The sequence below is a fragment of the Chiloscyllium punctatum genome, chromosome 20 (assembly GCF_047496795.1).
Source record: "Chiloscyllium punctatum isolate Juve2018m chromosome 20, sChiPun1.3, whole genome shotgun sequence".
Taxonomy (NCBI): domain Eukaryota; kingdom Metazoa; phylum Chordata; class Chondrichthyes; order Orectolobiformes; family Hemiscylliidae; genus Chiloscyllium; species Chiloscyllium punctatum.
Genome location: NC_092758.1, coordinates 86,430,467 through 86,452,152, shown reverse-complemented (window position 1 = coordinate 86,452,152; position 21,686 = coordinate 86,430,467). Strand labels below are relative to the sequence as shown.

Genomic DNA, 21,686 nt, shown 5'->3' with positions numbered 1-21,686 from the left:
GTGTATGAAATGAGCTGCCAGAGGAAGTGGTGGAGGCTAATACAATTGCAACATTTAAAAGGCATTTGGATGGGTATATGAATAGGAAGGGTTCGGAGGGATATGGGCCGGGTGCTGACAAATGGGACTAGAATGGATTGGGATATCTGGTCGGCATGGACGGGTTGGACTGAAGGGTCTGTTTCTGTGCTGTACATCTCTATGACTCTATGACTGAAGCATTCTTATCTTTCCCAAACTGAAGAATGCAGTTTGGAGAGGGCAGGCAGAAAGAGAGAGAGGGAGTGAGAGGATGGAGAAAAAATATGGAAAAGTCAAGGGCAAAAATCAGATAATCCATCAGTGACTTTATGGGGTATTGCTAATCCCACAAGAATGGTCCCAAAAGCCCAATGGAACAGATGTTAGTGATTTATTGATACACGCTGAAAAGGACAAGTCATAGTCAAACATTTCAGCAGGGAGCCATGTCCGCCGTTAATGAAATGTCAACAAAACACCAGAGAATTACAAGGCTTGCATTTGTAAACTTGTAACCACTGTGACAGATGGAGCAGGATAGCTGGTGCTTTTCCCCTTCAATCCCCCTCCATTCAATAATGAATAAATAGAAGAAAGTCACACAGGAGGAACATAGAGGTGGGTAGCTTCAATGCAATCAAGCGATGGAGCCCTGCTAGTTAATGTGTGTGTTCTACACTTTTAAAGTTACAGTCCCTACTGTTTCAAATATCCCTGTTATGTTTACCCAAGTTCTTACTTTGGGGTGGTCTCACGTAAAATGCAATTGATAAGTCCATCTTTCTTATATGCACATAAATGTTCAACTGTAGACCGGTTTTAGGCCTGACAGAGCTTAAAAATGTGTTTCTGGAAAAGCGCAGCAGGTCAGGCAGCATCAAAGGAGAAGGAGAATCGACGTTTTGGGCATAAGCCCTTCTTCGAAACATCGATTCTCCTTCTCCTTTGATGCTGCCTGACCTACTGCGCTTTTCCAGCAACATATTTTTAAGCTCCGATCCCCAGCATCTGCAGTCCTCACTTTCTCCTTAGGCCTGATAGAGTCTTGTTTCACAGCAGCGAAATGGAAACGTTCATTTGAAGATGCTTTTTATTACCCCAGCCTCAAACAAGTGTTGCACCTTTTGTTTTCTTTCTGAAACAGCTGCAGAAAAATCACATTAAATTTGACTTTCACTTCCTCTGGTTGCCTTTACGAAAGTTTGGTTTTGTTGGGTTTTGTATTAACTTGCAACTTTACTGAATGCAGAAAGTATCCCAGAGTGACTTCACCAAACAAGGAGTGGGAATGTTCGGCTGAGAAAGAGAGAGAGAGAGAGAGAGAGACACTGAGAGAGCGAGAGAGACAGAGAGAGAGAGAGAGAGTCTTGGAAGCAGAACTGAAAAAGTAGATGAGAAGATGAGTCTTCAGAGAATTTGCAAAGGAGAAAGAGGGCAGCAGGGAAATTTGGGGAGGAGGGGAGGGGGATTCCACTAACATTCCAAGAGAAGGCTAACAGCAGTGTTTATCAGTGCCCAAGGATGCACTGCAGGCATTCACCAAGGCCACTCAGACAACACCTTCCAACACACAACCACCACCATCTGGAAAGGACGAGGGCACTAAATACATAGGAAAACCACCATCTTCAAGTTCCCCTCCAAGCCACTCACCATCCTGACTTGGAAATAAACCGTAGTTCCTTCTGGGTCAGAATTCTGAAATTCTCTTCCAAATGCCACTCTGGGTGTACCCACACTAAATGGACTGCTATCGATCAAGGCCACCCCACCTCTGTTTCTTTTGGGCAACTGGACGTGGGGAAAAATTCCTGGCTTGGCTAGCAATTGCTAGCTCCCATAAGTAATCAAAAAGAAAATCAGCCAAACGTTCCCTTGTCTGTGTTTGACCTGATGCCCTGAGACGTGGGGTGGCACGGTGGCTCAGTGGTTAGCGCTGCTGCCTCATAACGCCAGGGACCCGGATTAGATTCCAGCCTCAGGCAACTGTGTGGAGTTTGCACATTCTCTCTGGGTCTGCATGGGTTTCCTCCTGGTGTTCTTGTTTCCTCCCACAGTCCACATATGTGCAGGTTAGGATGAATTGGCTGTGCTAAATTGCCTGGAGTGTTCAGGGATGTGTAGGTTAGGTGCATTACTCAGGGGAATGGACCTGGGTGGGTTACTCTTTGGAGGGTTGGTGTGGACTTGTTGGGCTGAAGGGGCCTGTTTCCACGCTGTAGGGATTCTATGACATTGGGATTCAATCTTGAGGGTCAGTCCTTTCTGTCTCTATTCTACAGTACCATTAACGGATGGAGATGATCTACTGCCACGATAGGTCAATCACAGGGATGGTGATGTTGATACCTGGGACATTTTATGTTCAGATGCAATCGAGCGAGTGTGGTTCCCTCAAGCTGTTGTTTCACTGGTTTGTGAGTCAGTTCCCCCAATTTTGGCACAAGCCTCTGGATTAGTAAGAACATCTCACTGGAGCAGCTGTCCTGTATCGAGGTCCCATCGATTTCATTGCCGTAGCTCCTTCCAGCTATGAACTGAAAATTCACACATTACAAACCACATTTAAAAGGTTCCGAAAGGTATAAGGCATGTGGCGATGGCAACCTTCACATTGCTGGGTCTCAAATGCATTTATTAATTTTTTTTAGAAAGACAAACATATTGCATTGAATATACTTTATTGTCACTTGTACTCCAGTACAGGGATACAATGCAAAGTTTTTACAATGACTGCCTTTTTATGGTGCTATCTTACATTCAAGTTCCTTGGTACAAACCTTACATAATTTTTAAAAATATAGACAAAGATACAAATTGAGGCAATTAAGTTGGAGGACGAATAAATATAAATTGTCTCAATTAAAGTCAATTGGACATTTACCTGACTAAAAAATGAAGCAGAAATTCTCAAATATTTGGCTTATTTGTCCAGAGATGTGACACAAGCTTTGGTTTACTTGTTGATAACTGGTGGAAGGTTAACAGGGTTGGAGGGTTTGAGCTATAGTGAGGGGCTGAATAGGCTTGGGATGTTTTCCCTGGATTGTCAGAGGCTGCAGGGTGACCATGTATAGGTTTATAAAATCATGAGGGGCATGGATAGGGTCAATAGACAAGGTCTTTTCTCTGGGATAGGAGAATCCAGAACTACAGGGTATAGGTTTAGGGTGAGAGGGGAAAGATTTAGAAGGGACCAAAGGAGCAACTTTTTCACACTGAGGGTGGTGCGTGTGTGGAATGAGCTGCCAGAGGAAGTGGTGGAGGCTGATAAAAGTACAACATTTAAAAGGCAGCTGGATGGTTATATGAATAGGAAAGGGTATAGAGGGATATGGGTCAAATGCTGGCAAATAGGACTAGATTAATTTAGGACATCTGGTCGGCATGGATGAGTTGGATCGAAGGGTCTATTTCCATACTGTACATCTCTATGACTTGTTGCCAGTCTCAGTCAGCAGTGGAGAACCCTTCTCAGTTGCTGTGTGTATCTGTTTGCCTGTTCTGAGGCAGTGTCCTCTTGTGTCCTCCCAGGGCCACAGTCCACCGAGACTCAGTCGTGCAATGCCCATGCTACATCATGTCCGCCAGCGTGCGTGTGCAGCAACAACATCGTGGATTGCCGAGGGAAAGGGCTGACCGAAATCCCGGTCAACCTTCCGGAAAACATCGTGGAAATGTGAGTAATGATTTCCTCATCCGCATTTGTCTACAGATCATGGGAAGGGGATGGTGATGTCAAAACGTCTGAGCTTCTAGATTGATCTTACAGCTGCTGAAGTCATCATATAGCACTATCCTGCTTCAGGAGATTCTCGAATTTCAAAGAACCTCCCTTCCCTTCCCCTAACTCCATTTCCAGCCCCTTCCCCCCTCCCATCCCCAAACCCCCTTTCCAGCCCCTTCCCCTATCCCCTAACCCTCGTTCCAGCCTCTTCCTGCCTCCCATCCACTAATCCCCTTTCCAGCTCCTCCCACTCCCTTCCCATCCCCATCCCCCTTTCCAGACCCTCCCCCTTCCCATCCCCTAACCCCCTTTCCAGACCCTCCCCCTCTCTTCCCATCCCCCAACCCCCTTTCCAGCCCTTCCCACTCCCTTCCCATCCCTAACCCCCTTTCCAGACCCTCCCCCTTCCCATCCCCTAACCCCCTTTCCAGACCCTCCCCCTCTCTTCCCTTCCCCTAACCCCCTTTCCAGACCCTCCCCCTCTCTTCCCTTCCCCTAACCCCCCTTTCCAGACCCTCCCTATCCCTTCCCATCTCCTAACCCCCTTTCCAGATCCTCCCCCTTCCCATCCCCAACCCCCTTTCCAGACCCTCCCCCTTCCCAACCCCTAACCCCCTTTCCAGATCCTCCCCCTCTCTTCCCATCCCCTAACCCCCTTTCCAGACCTCGCCCCTCCCATCCCCTAACCCCCTTTCCAGACCCTCCCTCTCCCATCCCCTAACCCCCTTTCCAGACCCTCCCCATCTCTTTCCATCCTCTAACCCCCTTTCCAGACACTACCCCCATCCCCTAACCCCCTTTCCAGATCCTCCAATCCTCTAACCCCCTTTCCAGATCCTACCCCCATCCCCTAACCCCCTTTCCAGACCCTCCCATCCTTTCCCATCCCCTAACCCCCTTTCCAGACCCTCCCATCCTTTCCCATCCCCTAACCCCCTTTCCAGACCCTCCCATCCTTTCCCATCCCCTAACCCCCTTTCCAGACCCTCCCATCCTTTCCCATCCCCTAACCCCCTTTCCAGCCCCTCCTCTCCCTTCCATTCCACTGACTAACCCTCCCTTCCAGACACCAACCAGGCCGTACCCTCTACCTGTGTACACCTATCACTACCTCACCATTCTGCTCCTCTCCCCTGCCAAAAACCTTCCCCAACCTCCCCCTTCCCTTTATCTGCAGCTCCGCCTACCCCCACTGCCAGTCCTGAAGAAGGGTTGTACCCGAAACATTGACTTCTCCACCTGCTGATGCTGCCTGGCTTGCTGTGTTCTTCCAGCCTCCTGTTTGTCTACCTCAGGAGATCCAATCAAAACCACAGTATCCAGAGCCCAATGCAGTGCCACCCGCGCCCACCAACCCCACCCCTCCCCACTGTGGCTGAACACTTCAACTCCCCCATTCACTCCGTCAAGGACATGCAGGTCCTGGGCCTCCTCCATCACCAAACCCTTACCATGCAACGCCTTAAGGAAGAACGCCTCACATTCCGCCTTGGGACCCTGCAACCACGTGGGATAATGTAGATTTCAACAGCTTCCTTATTTCCCCTCCCCCCCACATTATCCCAATCCCAAGCCTCCAACTCAGCACCGCCCTCCGGACCTGTCCATCACTCCCCCCTCTGACCTATCACCTTCTCCCTCCCTTCACCCACCTACCGCGTTCTCAGCTACCCACCTCAACTCTCTTCCATTTATCTCTCAGCCCTGGCCCACAAGCCTCATTCCTGATGAAGGGCTTATGCCCGAAATGTCGATTCTCCTGCTCCTCGGATGCTGCTTGACCTGCTGTGCTTTTCCAGCAACACACTCTTGACTCGTGCACACTGCCAAATAAGGATAACATGAAGAGTCATCGTGGTTCAGGGTATTCCGATGGATGGTCTGTTATGATGCAGAGGTGACTACATCCTCCGAATACAGGATGAGCTGCCACTAGTTGCTGTAGGGAAGCACATGGATCTGAACAAAGCTTCACCAAGGAAAGAAACAACCTTCCCCTAACATTGAGTTGAGTCAATTCCATCAGATCAGGAGCACGCACTGATTTTTTTCATCTGAAGGCTCAGAATTGGAATCAGTATTTCCAAATGGAAATGTGAAAATGGGTTGAGCAGACTTGAGTGAAGTCATTTTATGATTGAACTATGAACTGCTATTGAGACAATATTTCATTGTGGTTGTATGTATGATGAGTTTGGCTTGTTCTGACAATTATCTAGCTGTTTGAAGCAAAGGCTGGTTTTGCTATGCCTGATTGATTATAGTTTCAGTGGCTCATTAAAGATTGATGTGGCTCTGAATGAATTTTTTTTAAAACTTCAATCAGGGGATGTAGGCTGGGCCCAGCGTTGATTGCTCATCCCTAGATAGCCCTTGAGAATGTGGGGGGTGGGCTGCCTTCTTGAACCCCTGCACTCCACGTGCTGTAGGTAAACTCAGAATGCCCTTACAGCAGGAAATGTGTAGCGATTAATAAACTCTTTCAGAGGGCAATTGAAAGTCAAACACATTTAGATTCCCTACAGCGTGGAAACAGGCCCTTTGGCCCAACGAGTCCACACCGACCCTCCGAAGAGTAAACCACCCAGTCCCAGTTCCCTCTCACTAATGCACCTAACACTATGGGCAATTTAGCCACTATGGCCAATCCACCCTAACCTGCATATCTTTGGACTGTGGGAGGAAACCGGAGCACCCAGAGGAAACCCACGCAGACACGGGGAGAATGTGCAAACTCCACACAGACAGTCACCCGAGGCTGGAATCAAACCTGGGACCCTGGTGCTGTGAGGCAGTGGTGCTAACCACTGAGCCACTATGCCACCCACATTGCTGTAGGTCTGGAGTGACATACAGGCCAGACCAGGTAAGGATGGCAGATTTCCTTCCCTGAAGGGCACTAGTGAGTGACTTAGGATTTTCCTATAATTGGCAATGGCTTCATAATAGATTCTTAATTCCTGATTTTTTTTTTGCTGAAGTCAAAATTCCAGCATCTGCCGTGGCAGCATTTGAACCACGGCCTAGATTACTTACAGTGTGAAAACAGGCCCTTCGGCCCACACCGACCTGCCGAAGCGCAACCCACCCATACATTTACCCCTTCACCTAACACTACAGGCAATTTAGCATAGCCAATTCACCTGACCTGCACATCTTTGGACCATGTGAGGAAACCGGAGCAGCCGGAGGAAACCCACGCATACACGGGGAGAATGTGCAAACTCCACACAGTCAGTCGCCTGAGGCAGAAATTGAACCCGGGTCTCTGGCGCTGTGAGGCAGTAGTGCTAACCACTGTGCCACCGTGCCGCCCTCAGAATATTTGCAGAATTTATGGACTAACAGCCTAATGATAACACCACTGGGCCATCGCCTCCCCCCGTTGCTTTTATCCGTATTCATTCTTGGGATGTGAGAATTGTAGGCAAGGTCAGCATTTATTGCTTATCATTAATTCCCCTCGAGAGAAGTGGTGGGGAGCCACTTCCTTGAACCGCTGCAGTCCACACGTTGCTTTTTGATAGTGGTTTGGTGCAACAGGTCTGACTGCAGCTGACAGCAACATTGGGCAATTTAGATCATAAATGAAATCTGGCTTGATAGACCGTAAATTTTATTCTCTTCAGTTTTGTTACCGTAGTTGTCAGTCAATCAACATATTCACACAAGGCTGCCAAGGTCTTAACGTAAATAAAAAAAACTTCTCCTGGCAATATCCTTTGCAGTCAGTCAATCCCAGTGAAATCTACTCTTAACTGTTTAATTAATAGCTTACCTTCTACTAGAATGACTTTGCTGCTAAACTAGAGGTCCCTGATCTTCTGTCCCTTGAACATAAAAACTCAACTTCGCAAACATTCCGCAATTAACTCCCCAGATAGCTGATCAAGTCACTTATGTCAAATGCTTTCTTGTAAAAACCCTCTTTAGTTCACTGCTCAAAACGAGGTTCTGTCCTTAGTTGATAAAAAGATGTTCACAGACTGAAAACCAAAATCTGTTCTTCCTCCATTTTGAAATCCAAAGAATAATAACAATGTATTGCAAACCTGCATCACCGCAACTGAACACTGCTATGGCATTTCAGAGAGCAGTTAAGAATCAAACACATTACTGGGGATCTGACGTCACATGTAGGGTAGGCTAGACCAGATAAAGATGACATATTTCCTCTTCCTGAAGGATAAACTAGATGCATTTTATGTAGTTTCAACATTGTTATTGATAAGTAACAATTTATTCTGATTTCTTAATTATTTGAATTTAAATCCCTCCAGTTGCTGTGATTTGATCTCCTTTAGTCAGAGTATCATTGCTGGCCTCTGGATTAAGTTGGTACCAGTACTCGATGTCACTTGTAACATCACCATGACAATTGCATCCCCGTAGTCTCCATAGAAATGAGAATGAAAGCACTGTTTACATGCGTTAATATGGACCTGCCAGTCACTAAAACTTTGCATTATGAAAGGAATTGGGTGTGTGCAAAACAGGGTAGGGAAGAGGGTGGTGCGATCAAGGCTGTCATGAGTTAAGCATTTCCAGGAACCACATGAAGAAGCTCTTACATAGCAAATATAGTCCGTCTCTTTTCAAACTTAGAGCCAGATTTGTCGGCCCGCCTGCTCACGCAGAGTTGTATCCGGCGATGTGGTCAGGTTGCTGGGGGAGCCTCAGCTGTTCCAGATGGCATTCCTGCCCACCACCCACTTAGTCAGAAAACAAAAGGAAAACAAACCCATAACAACAGCAGCCTCCACTTGTGGAGCTGCGAACATCAGAGACATCCTGAGATGTTTCAGTTACCAAACAAATGGTCCACCAAGTCACATTGGGACAAATTACCTCAAAACCATTGCAAAGAAGGAGCAGCTTGAAGAATGTGAGGGAGGCAAAGGAGGATCTTCCAAAGCTTAGAGCGCAGGCATTTAAAGGTGAGGTGATGGTCTAGTGCTGTTATCGCTGGACTGTTCATCCAGGGATGTTCCAGGGGCCCGGGTTTGAATCCTGCTACAACCAATGGTGGAATTTAAATTAAGAGTCTAATGATGACTATGAATTGATTGTCGACGAAACCTATCTGGTTCACTGATGCGCTTTAGAGAAGGAGACTGTCATCCTTACCTGGTCTGGCCTACATGTGACTCCAGACCCACAGCAATGTGGTTGGCACTTAACTGCCTTCTGGGCAATTAGGAATGGGCAACAAATACTGGCCCAGCCAGCAATGCCCTCATTCCATGAATGAATGAATGGTGTAATGGAAGGCAAAAGTAGAGTTGCCATAGTCTTATCAGACCAATGGGCTGCTCTCTCATTAGAGAGAGAGAGATGACTGGTGGTTGTTTAACCTGAGGGTCATCATGCTTCAAGTGAGGGGAGGCTGAAAAGGAGAGTCCTTCGTGGTAACCTCAGCTAATTCAGGAATCGAACCCGGAATGTTGACATCATTCTGCATCACAAACCAGCCATCCAGCCAAAGCTAACCGACCACCAAACCCCAGCAAGGCGCAAGGGAGCGAGTGGTCAGAAATGGAGGAAGTCAGAGATCTCTGCTGATTGTCAAACTGAAGGAGATGAGAGACATTGAGAAGGGTGGATTCATGTGAATTTTAAATCTGTAGCGTTGTGGAATGGGAGTCGATGTAGATCAGCGAGTTTAGGGATGATGGGTGAAGGGGGTTTGTTGTGGGTTAGGTAATGGAGCAGCATAGTTTGAGGTGAATTTTTGCAGTACACTGTGCATTTAGAAAGTGGACTGTAAAAATAAAACTTTATGCTAGTGCTGCCCAGGGTGACACAGGTTTTAAGATATGTGGGTCACAAAATTGGGCTGACCAGAATTGGAAGACTTGAACAGCAAAGTTGTCAGCCATGTTCCTGCCAGCCAATTGCATCATGGTCCACACTGTGCACCTATCTGACAGGCCAGGAGGGCTTGCCAATCTGCATGTACAGGATGACAATCCTTTATCCAAAACCCTTGAGACCAGCTGTCTTTTGGATTTTGGAATTTTTGGGGTAAAGGATTAAATGACATTTCATAGTAAAATTTTTTAAAATTCCAAACAGCAGACCCACCTGTGCTTACTCTGAGCACTGAGACAGAATTGACGCCTGCCAGTGCCACCTCACTACGTCACATCTGAGTGACACGGGTCAAGTGGGTGTGGAGTTGCATTAACTGTTTGCACGCCAACATTCCCTGGCCAGTAGTCTGTATCACATGTCCCGTCAGCTCATCTGCTCGAGCCGAAATGTCCTTTGTGTAGTTCTGACAGGACTGCAGATGCTGGAGATCAGAGTCGAAGAGTGTGGCGCTGGAAAAGCACAGCAGGTCAGGCAGCATCCGAGGAGCAGGTCAGTCAATGTTTCGGGCATAAGCCCTTCAACAGGCCTGAAATGTCGATTCCCCTGTAGCCCTGACGGTATGGTAGAGAGGTTCGGGCATTAGCACTTACTTTTTCGTTGAAAGGCAACACCTCTTAAGATGTCAAGTTCATCTCTGTATGGCCAAAAGCATCAGAGAGTTGCCAGCATGTTTTTCATCATGTCAGGGTGGGTAAAATCAAAAACAAAATTAGTACGATCGGAACCTTCACTCACTGACAGTCACTTGCCGTTACTTCAGTATCATTGTCAATGCATGTATGTCGAGCATTGGAACTGAACGTGAGGGCAGGCTGCCTAACTCTGCAAACATTCAAGGAAACAGCCTGTCTTTTAAGTGTTACTGAGGCCTGTGGGTTACAGCAATCTGGTCTCTAATGCAATGTTTATAAAATAAGTCAATCTCCAGTATCTCGTAGCTGTCAGTCGTATGTGTTTATTTAATAGTGCAGCAAAAGCATCAATTCTGAATGGATTTGCACTGGGTTCATGACATGTGAAGCTTTATCTCAAAGAGAAGTTAGGTGTAGTGCTGGTTGCCTCCAGTTCCTTCTCCTCTACACTCCGCCTACCCCTTCTCTGCTCTCGTAATCGAATTACGCTATCTGTCAGGAATGGCTCAAGTCAGCATTGATTAACCGAGACAGTAAAAACACACCAGCAGGATAAAGGAAGCACTTTTATTGCAGCAGTGGAGAAACGTCTGTGCCGTTTAATTTCAAACTGATGTTGAGTACAACAGTTCAAAAAGAAAAGAATCTGGAAGGTTGTATTTTAATTTCCAATGATTGGTTCAGTGACCGTCTTACATTAACCAAGGATTTCTGAACAATCAAGATTGAAAGAACTTTGTTCATTTTGTTAAGCCTCCCTTGGCGATTTTATGTCAGAAATGTAATCACATTGATCTTGAATTTGTTTCTGGAGAAGTGTAACATCTTTGGAGCGTGAATGTTCCTTCGAGCACCGAAGATAGTGAGCAGTTATTGTGAACATGTGTTACTCACAGTAACCATTCCAGACAGAGTAACTTGGGATGGGAGGGAGGAAAGTGTGGAGTAATGTCAACGTATGGTACAAAGGCAGCAGCAGGGTGGCTGGTCTGACCTCTCTCCATCCAATTTCCAAGTTCAAAACCAATAGGAAAGGACGTTGAATGGTTTAGATGACATTCAAGTCAAGCCTGGGTAGGATGACCTGCTATGCGAACACCCCTTGGTCAGCACTCAGTGGAGGAATACATTGATGTCTGGGAGCAAGCTGTCTCAATGGCAAAAAATTGGAAACAAAGAGCGTGCAAGCTTGTTTTACAAAGTAATTGAGAGCTTATAAGTATCATGTTTTGACAATTAAGGGCCAATTTTATGATCCAGTTTAAATCCAGCCCACGAGACTCTGTTCACAGTCTGTACCAATTTTTTTTCAGGTTGTAATTTTAACCTAGTGTGAACAAGTACAGACAACTTCCTAAATATGCAAAGACTAACTCCAAGGATATTGTCGGACCCAACTTCCATTTTAACTTGAAACTCGGAGGGAAAGTATTTGTAAAGAAAGGACAAATTTGAATTTATATATCACCTGTCATAACTTCAGGAAGCCCTTGCAGCCAAGAAAGTACATTTGAAATTTGGCCACTGTTGTAATGTGGGGAAAGAGGGCAGGCAATTTGTGTGTGGTTCACTCCTGCAAAGAATATTGAGATCCTCAGTTTGTAGGGACGTTGATTAAGAGATAAATAGCGGACATCTGTATTGGAGCTGTTTAGGTATTGATATAAGATCTTTTACATCCCCTGACTCCACCTCAATCCACCCTCGCACGCCCCTACCAACTACCATGTGGAAAGACGGAGCCTTGGTTTGACTTCAAGAAAGATAGCATTGCCAGGAATGCAGCACTCCCTCAGTACTTCAGTGAGATGCCAGCGTAGGATGAAGGACATGGATCAGATGTGCCAATGGGCTGAGGAGTGGCAGGTAGCGTTAATTTAGATAAACGTGAGGCTCTGCATTTTGGAAAGGTAAATCAGGGCAGGACTTATACACTTAATAGTCAGGTCCTGGGGAGTGTTGCTGAACAAAGAGACCTTAGACTGGAGGTTCATAGCTCCTTGAAAGTTGAGTCTCAAGTAGACAAGGTAGTGAAGAAGTCATTTGCTTGCCTTTGTTGGACAGTGCATTGAATATAGGAGTTGGAAGGTCAAGTTGTGACTGCACAAAATATTGGTTTGGCGATTTTTGGAATACCATGTGCAGTTCTGGTCTCCATGCTATAGGAAGGATGTTGTGAAATGTGAAAGTTTCAGAAAAGCTTTGCAACGATGTTGCCAAGGATGAGCTACAGGAAGAGGCTGAATTGGCTGGGGCTATTTTTCCTGGAGCAAAGGCTGAGGAGTGACATTATAGAGGTTTATAAAATTATGAGGGGCATTGATAGGCTGACTAGCCAAAGTCTTTTCCCCGGACTAGGGAAGTCCATAACTTGAGGGCATACGTTAAGGTGAGAGGGGAAAGATTTAAAAGGGACCCAAGGGGTAACCTTTTCATACAGAGGGTGTTGCGTGTGTGGAATGAACTGCCAGAGGAAGTGGTGGAGGCTGGTACAATTACTACATTTATTAGACTTCTGGGTGGGTATATGAATAGGAAGGGTTTAGAGGGATATGGGCCAAGTGCTGGCAAATGGAACTAGATTAATTTTGGACATCTGGTCGGCATGGATGAGTTGGACTGAAGGGTCTGTTTCTGTGCTGCACATCTCTATGACTGTAAATATTTGGCTCAGAGAAATAAAGGTGAGGACAATTTATGACTGGGAATAGAGAAATGGCAGAGAAACTAAATGATTACTTTGTTTCACGTAGAATTCTCTCAGAATTAGATATCCAAATGACATGGGAAGATAAGAGTTTGAAGGAAATTACTATTAAGAGATTGTACTGAAGAACTTAATGGGCTAAAGATGGATAAGTGCCCACAGCATTGTAGTCTATGTCCCAAAGTGTTGAAGGCAGTGGCTGTGGAGATAGTGCAATGGGGAACATTTTCCAAAGTCTTCTAGATTCTGGAATGATTCCTGAAGTTTGGAAAAAAATAAGTGTTCCCCCACTATTTAAGAAGGGAATCAGAGAGAAAATAAGGAGCTGTAGACCTGTCAACTTTACATCAGCACGAGAAAAATATGAGAAGCTATCACAAAGGACCTGATAAGTGAATTTTTAGATTAAAGTGATCTAATTGGGTATAGTCAACATGGATTTGCAAATGAAAGGTCATGTTTGATAATCTTGTTTGAATTTTCTCAGTACGTTGCTGATAAAATTGATAAAGGGGAACCAATGGACTTAGTATATGTGGATTTTCAGAAGGCGTTTGATAAATTCTCCTGCCCTGACCCCCACGGGTGTTTGATTCGCAAAATTAAACCTCATGGATTGGAGTTTGTGTCCTGGCATGGCTTAAAGAATAACTAACAGACAGAAAGCAGACAGTGAGAATAAATGGGTCATTCCTGCATTGCCAGGCTGTGACTACTGAGGTGCTACAAGCACTCACATCTATATTCACATCAGTATTCACATTCCCAGCAGTTCACAACTTATATCAATGATCTGGGTGTGGGACCAAGCATAATATTTACAAATTAGCAGACAGAGCTGGGCAGGAATGTGTAACATGCTTTTATGAGGATCTGGAGAGATTTTGTGAATGGTCTGGACACGGCAGATAGAACTTAACACAGACAAATACGAGGTTATCCACTTTGGTAGGGGAAACAGATGTGTGCAGAGAATTTCTTTAATGGTGAAAGGTTGGAAAGTGTAGATATGCAAAGGGGACCTCAGGGTCCTTGACAATAAGTCACTGAAGGCTAACCTGCAGGTGCAGCAAACTATTAGGAGGGCTAATGAAATGTTGGCCTTTATTGCAGGAGTAGTGAAGTCTTGTTTCAGTTGTACAGAGGCTTGGTTAGACCACACCTGGAGAACTGCGTCAGTTTGAAGAAAGATGTTATTGTCACAGAGGGAGTGCAGTGAAGGTTCACCAGACTTGTTCCAATGGAGGACTGTCCCAAGAAGAGAGACTTGGCCTGTATTGTTGAGTGCTTTGAAAAGTTAGAACTCATTGAACCTTAGACAAGGGATCGACAGGGTAGATGCCAGTAAGATGCTCCCCCCATTCAAAAATAAGGCAGATGCCATTTCGGACTGAATTTTCTTTACTCAGACACTGATGAATCTATGAGATCCTCTAACCCTGAAGAGTGTGCAAGTTCATTCGTATGAATAGGTTTGAAATAGAGGTTGATAGAACTCTGATTATCAAAGGTATAATAGGTGGCATGGTGGCTCAGTGGTTAGCAATACTGTCTCACAGCACCAGGGAGGAGGTTTCGATTTTACCTTCTGATGACTGTCTATGTCGAGTTTGCATGTTCTGCCTGTGTCTGCATTGGTTTCCTCCCACAGTTCAAAGCTGTGCAGGTTAGGTGGATTAACCATGGGAAATGACCCTGTAGTGTCCAGGGATGTGCAGTCTTGGTGGATTAACTGTTGGAAATTACCCTGCAGTGAACAAGGTTGTGTAGGCTAAATGGGTTAGCCATGGGAAATGCAAGGTTACAGGTGGGATGCTCTTTTGAGGGTCAGCACAGACTCAATGGGCTGAATATCCTTTTTCTACCCTGTAGGGATTCTATGAGTCTAAGGGTTGTGGTGACAGAGTGGGTAAAAGGCATTGAAGTGTTTGGTCAGCCCTGATTAGACTGAACAGTGGAGCAAGCTCAGTGAGTGAAATGCGATTTTGCTATTCTAACCAAACAGGAAGAGTTTGAATGTCCTCCCTCACCCCCCCATCACCACCATCCTTTAAATGTTATTTACAAGAACATCCTAATATTGAAATACAGAGGAACAAAGAGACCTTGGTGTTCAAGCCTTAATATCCCTGGAGGTATCAACACAGATAGACAGGGTGCATAGAGGATGCTTTCCCTCATTAGCCAGGACTTAGAATATTGGAGCAAGGAAATCTCATTGCAACTTAACATAGCACATTGGCTGGGCCACAGCTGGAATACTGTGTGAAATTCTGGTCACCACACTATTGGATGGACGTGATTGCACTAGAGAGGGTGCAGAGGAAATTCTCCTGGGTGTTGCCTGGGATGGGAATTCACAACTATGAGGAGAGACAGGATCGGCTGGGTTTGTTTTCCCTGGAGCAGAGGTGTACAACATTGTGAGAGGCACAGGTGGATTGTGAGAATCTCTTACCCATGTCATAAATGTCTAAGGTCAGAGAGTAGGAGTTTAAGGTGAGGAGTGTGAGGTTGAGAGGAGATCTGAGATCAGAGATCTGCGATCTGAGGGCAGCAGATATAAGGAATCTGCTTCCCAAGAGGGGTTGAAGGCAGGTACTCGCAACATTTAAGAAACATTTGGATGAACACTTAAAATATCAGGACACTGTAGACTATGAACTGAGTGCAGGTAAATGGTATTAGTGTAGTTTGTGTTTTGTTGGTTGGCGTAGACGTAGTGGGCCAAAGGGCCTGTTTCTATGCTTAATGACTCTTTGATGCCCTCCACATGACTTCCGTGAATGCTAGAGGCTGTTCCTTACGTCTCTGCAGTCATCTTCTGCTCGTCCACACGCCCTTTAGACCGGTGGCACTGCCACTGGTATTGAATGGGCAATTGACCAAGGACCAAATAAATGAGGTCCAGCTGTTTAACATGTCCCTCCCACACAGGTTTGAACAGATTCCTCACCCACCTGTCCACCATGAAGACGTAATGTAGCTCTGGAGTAGAACAACAATTTATTGTTGCTTGTATTGGTGAAAATGCAGTGAGATTTGTATATGTTGCCACAGTCCGGCGCCATTTTAGCTGCAGAAATCAGCAAAAGAAATAACTGAGACAAAGTTAGGACAAAGTTCATCATTCATTCAAACCCTCTACCACCCGCGGCTCCTGGGTTTCTGGAGCGGCTATGGGATGCCGTCACCAAAGTGAGGATTTCTGGACCAGACCCACGACGCTGCCATGGCCAAAACTGACACCAAAGCCACTGCCTCACCGCTGCACCAAATAGGGACAGACTGGACCCACCGAGTCACCGACGCTGAAGATATCATTGAAGCCATCACGGCCCAAAGCTGCCATAACCCCAAGGAGTGAAAGGGAACCATTGTGTCACCGGTGCTGTAGCAACCCCCACTGAAACCTCCGTCAGCAGGAACGGACCGATCCACCAAGGATGGAGCCTTTGGTAAAGGCCGCAGCCACAAGGGACTGACATTGGATCCACTGCACTGTCACCATAGCAACAGGCCCTCACAGCTGCCTTCTTTCATCATGGCACAGAAAACAAAAAAAGGTGAACTTTGATACAAAACAAGAAACACGGCAAAAAAAAACAAAGAAGAATGCAGCCAGCCAGGTGAGGGGGAGCGTATAGACACAGAGCCCGAACACTTCCTACCCTGCCGCCGCCGCCGCCATCTTGAAACTATGTCTGCTTCCTCAGGCGTCTCCTGTCGATAGTTTCGGAAGCAATTTTCGTTGGCACTGGTCTGGGTCTCCATGTGGCAGCTTCAGCGTCAGGCTGTGACTCCGTGTGTTGTTGGTGCCTGGCGCAGGATTCCAGCGGGGGTGGGGTGGGGTGGGGGTGGGGGTGGGGTCAGCTCCTCGGGCCCAGACGGCCTAAGATGGATTTTGTCATAAATTCTCTTTTTCTTTAAATTTCTTGATCTTTATTATCCAATCGTGGAAGGGATGTTATTCTGAACTTGCTATCTCTTTATTTTTCTGATTCATTCCTATGGTTTTGTACATTTTGGACTTTTATATTTCTTTATTTTTCCCAAGAATTTGTACTCGAGAATCTGTATCTGGGTATCTTTGTACCGAAGGAGGCGCCGTAAAGTGGTGACTTATAAACCTTTCACTGTACTCATGGTGAGTACATGTGACAGTAAAACTAATTCAATTCAATTCAATATTGGACATGCTGTTCAATTCTTGTTTGCCTAATTCCCACTGTCATTTAACGTCAGGGCATAAAGTGACAATGGATTTATAGCAATCAGCTATTCTTGTCAGTTGTTACATTTGCTGTGTATCAGTAGGCTGTAACTCATAGTTATCAGATTTGCACGCTACAATTCTCATAGTGGATCTAGTGAAGAAATGGGTTGGGGTGATAGAAGGAGGTATTGATATTGCAAACATACTGAGTGCATAGATACCAATTATAGCTGTTTAATAAGGCAATTTGGTCTCAAAAGCCTTCAAATACATTGGTTTGGAAGGTCCCATGAATTGCAAGTGATCGCAGGCAGAAACTAAGATGATTGTCTGTGTGGAGTTTGCACATTCTCCCCGTGTCTGTGTGGGTTTCCTCCGGGTGCTCTGGTTTCCTCCCACAATCCAAAACTGTGCAGGTTACAGTGAATTGGCTGTGCTAAATTGCCGCACAGCGTCCACGGATGTACATTAGTCAGGGCTAAATATAGGGTAAGGGGAATGGGTCTGTGTGGGTTACTCTTTGGAGGGTCAGTGTGGACTTGTTGGGCCAAAGGGGCCAGTTTCCACACTGTAGGGATTCGATGGTCTGACCTCATTATAGAAACATCATAGAATCAATGAGTCAACACAGCACCTGCTTTAGTTCCGTAAGATGCTGGTGAGATCTTTACTCTCTGCTGCATTCAGAGAATTTGAGGTTCCTCGATATCGAGTGAAAGCAAGATGGGACTCAAAACAGTTGAATTTCCTGGATGTGTGCCGTCTAGACTCCAACTTGGCAAAATGATAAATATGTGAAAAAACACTTTCAAGTGGAGATGTCAGGGGAAAAAAATGCAGTCATTGGAGAAAATGGAGGAAGTAGAGGAAGCAGAAACATCTGTGTTTCTTGCTGTGCTGATTTGCATTAAGGTCGTGTGTGTATTCTATGCACCAGCAACATGGAAAGATTGGGCCGATATTTTATAATGGCTGTCCCACCCCTCAAGATCAACCAGGATGCTTACGGGCAAATCAGTTATTGTTTAAACTGTAATCTCTGTTAAATTGAGGAAAACAACAACTATTTTGGGAGCATGGACACCACTGAGATAAATGACCAGATAACCTATTTTGTTGGATTTTGGTTCTGGGTTAAATGTTAGCAATGGGAAGAATGCATTGGCACAAAGACGCAGGGACCCAGCTTAACATAGAGTCATAGAGGTGTACAGCACAGAAACAGACCTTTCAGTCCAACGCATCCATGCTGTCCAGATATCCGAAATTAATCTATTCCCATTTGCCAGCATTTGGCCCAAATCCCTCTAAACTCTTCCTGTTCATATACACATCCAGATGCCTTTTAAATGTTGTAACTTCCTCTGGCAGCTCGGTCCATACACACACCATCCTCTGCATTAAAAAGTTGCCCCTTAGGTCCCTTTTAAATGTTTCCCTTCTGACTTTGAATCTATGCCGTCTAGTTCTGGACTCCCCTACCCTGGGGAAAATACCTTAACTATTCACCCTATCCATGCCCCTCATGATTTTATAAACCTCTGTAAGGTCACTCCTCAGCCTCCGATGCTCCAGGGACTACAGCCCCAGCCTATTCAGCCTCTCCCAGTAGCTCAAACCCTCCAGCCCTGGCAACATTTTTGTATATCGTTTCTGAACCCTTTCAAGTTTCATGACATTCTTCCAATAGCAGGGAGACCAGAACTGCATGCAGGATTGCAAAGTGGTCTAACCAATGTCCTGTATAGTTGCAACATGATCTCCCAACTTCTATACTGAATGCACTGACCAATATCCATGCCCCTCATGATTTTAGAAACCTTTATAAGGTCACCCCTTCAGCCTGTGGCTCTCTAGGGAAAATAGCTTCAGCCTATTCAGCCTCTCCCTGTAGATCAAGTTTGTCCTGAAAGTGTGGTAGTGCCCAAATATTGTCTAGATGTGGAAGTCTATGATTTGAGGTGTGTGTTAATGTAGTAGGAATGTTACTGGCCAGTCATCCAGAGGTCTACATTAGTTCATGTCCTTCTGGCTGATGTCATGGCAATTTGAATTGAAATTCCCAGGCAAAAGTGGGTAAATCAGCTACTTATTTTCTCAGTCCCTCTCAGTTTGTCACAACAAATAATTCTTTGAGCACCCAACTATGTGACAGTTCAATTAAAACTTGGTACCAGTCAATATTGAGGAGCTGAATATAAGGCTTTCTCATGTGAAAGAAGGAGTAGCTTTTTCCAACAGTCAGAAAAAGTACAAGGTTTTGAAAAGAAGTATCAGGTAGAGACATTTTTAATACTAAAATCTTAGAGTCTGTGAGGTATTGGATTTTGACCTGAATTGCTAAATTAATGCCTGGTACCCTCAGCAATAGCTAAATTTGTAGATTATTGAGTTTGTGGTAAATTATTTCCCTAATTGCGTGTTTAAAGGGTGCTATTTTTGAGACGGTGAAAAGAAAATTGAGGCAGGAGACAGATTGCCAGTCCTTGCTGTCACCAATCTATTTCTCTCTTCTGTAGCTGTAAAAATGGTTTATTTCTGTATTTCCAAGTCTGACCCCAATGTCTTCCCTCGGATAGATAACCTACTGGCTATCTTTCGTGTATCAGAAATGTGCAAATTGAAATAGGAGATGAGAGTTTTTGGATGCCAGGCTCAGTGACTAGTTTCAGTCTTCTTTTGATGTTAATTTCAGTGCGTAAAATATTATTGATTATCCATTGGTTTCCTAGATTTGCCTGGATCAATAGCTAGATGATCACTGCAGCAATTTTAGGTCAGTACTTGTCCATTTTAAAAATCATTTTAATCCTTAAGAGTTCCCAAATATTAAAATCAGATGATCAAGAAGTCATGCTGAACATAATCCCAAACTGAACTGTCCCACCTGCCTGTGCTTTGGCCATATCTCTGTAAATATTTCTTATTCGAGTGCTTATCCAAATGGCTTTTTAAACGTTGTAAGTGTACCTGCATCAAGCACTTCTTCTGGGAGTTCATTCCACACATGAACCACTCTGTATAAAAAAAAAAGCTGTCATAGTGATGTACAGCATGGAAACAGACCCTTTGGTCCAACCCGTCCATGCCGACCAGATATCCCAACCCAATCTAGTCCCACCTCCCAGCACCCGGACCATATCCCTCCAAACCCTTCCTATTCAAATACACATCCAGATGCCTCTTAAATGTTGCAATTGTACCAGCCTCTGCCACATCCTCTGGCAGCTCATTCCATACATGTACCACCCTCTGCATGAAAACGTTGCCCCTTAGGTCTCTTTCATATCTTTCCCCTCTCACCCTAAACCTACGCCCTCCAGTTCTGGACTCCCCGACCCCAGGGAAAAGACTTTGTCTATTTATCCTATCCATTACCCTAGTAATTTTGTAAACCTCTATAAGGTCACCCCTCACTGTCCGACGCTCCAGGGAAAACAGCCCCAGCCTGTTCAGCCTCTCCCTGTAACTCAAATCCTCCAACCCTGGCAACATCCTTCCCTCGTGCCTTTTTACAATCTTTCTCCTCTGACCTTAAAAATAGTCTTGAAATCTCCCACCTGAGGGATAAGGCATCTGCCTTTCACTTATCTATACCCCTCATGATTTTATAAACATTTTGTTCTTAGTTTACCTCATTACAGTCCATAAAGCACCAAACTTGACAGCCATTCAGCCTCCTATCTGGCTAACAGACATATTGCAGACTCTTTATTGTTAGCTTAGGAAAAGGCTACAAGAAGACTTTATTCTGATTTGATGAGATATGGGGCTTGCTGACTGGGCCAGCATTTACTGCCTACCCCCTAATCACCCTTGGGAAGGTGGTGGTGCTGAGCTATGTTGTTGAAGCATTGCAGTCTCTTGGGTTACAGACTCCCCCCAGAGCAAAACACCAGAGCGCCAGGCAGAAGGAAGATCCAGGAGTTTGACCCAATGACATTTGAGAAAGAGTGATATATTTTAAAGCCAGGGTGTTATGTCGCTTGGAAGGGCACTTGTAGGTGGTGGTGTTCCCAAAATCCTCCATACTTATCATTCTAGGTGGTAGGTGTTGTCATCTTGGAGATGGTACGCACTGTTGCCATTGTTAGTTAAAAATCACACAACACCAGGTTATGGTCCAACAGGTTTATTTGGAAGCACTAGCTTTAGAGCGGTGCTCCTTTATCAGGTGGGTGTGGAGCAGGATCATTAGACAGAGATTTGTAGGAAAAAGGCCACTGTCTCATGCACAAGCACTGTCAAGTAGAGCTGTGGATGTGACCCAGTTGCACTGTGGGAGATTTATTTAACTACGTAAACTGTGTCCTGTCTCTCCATTGAGGTCACATGACACATCAAAATCCAGCCCTTTTAAAACAGAATAACAGACGTGTAGGCGGTGGCTTGTTCATATTTTTTGTTCATTTTGAAACATGGAAAAATAGAAGGGAGGGTCAGGAGTAGGCCATACTGCCTCTCAGGCCTGCTCCACCTTTCATTATTCTTATGACTGATCGAGCTCAG

At 45.2% G+C, this 21,686-nt stretch overlaps 1 protein-coding gene across 2 annotated transcripts in view; it reads left to right on the top strand.

The window, feature by feature from the left end:
• Positions 1 to 21,686, top strand: part of LOC140492241 (slit homolog 3 protein-like) — a 670,939-nt gene that overhangs the window by 477,456 nt on the left and 171,797 nt on the right. For both annotated transcript variants that reach the window (XM_072591156.1, XM_072591157.1), the window contains one exon: positions 3,556 to 3,700. In XM_072591156.1, coding sequence (XP_072447257.1) covers positions 3,556 to 3,700 — 145 coding nt within the window. The remainder of the gene's footprint in view (positions 1 to 3,555; positions 3,701 to 21,686) is intronic.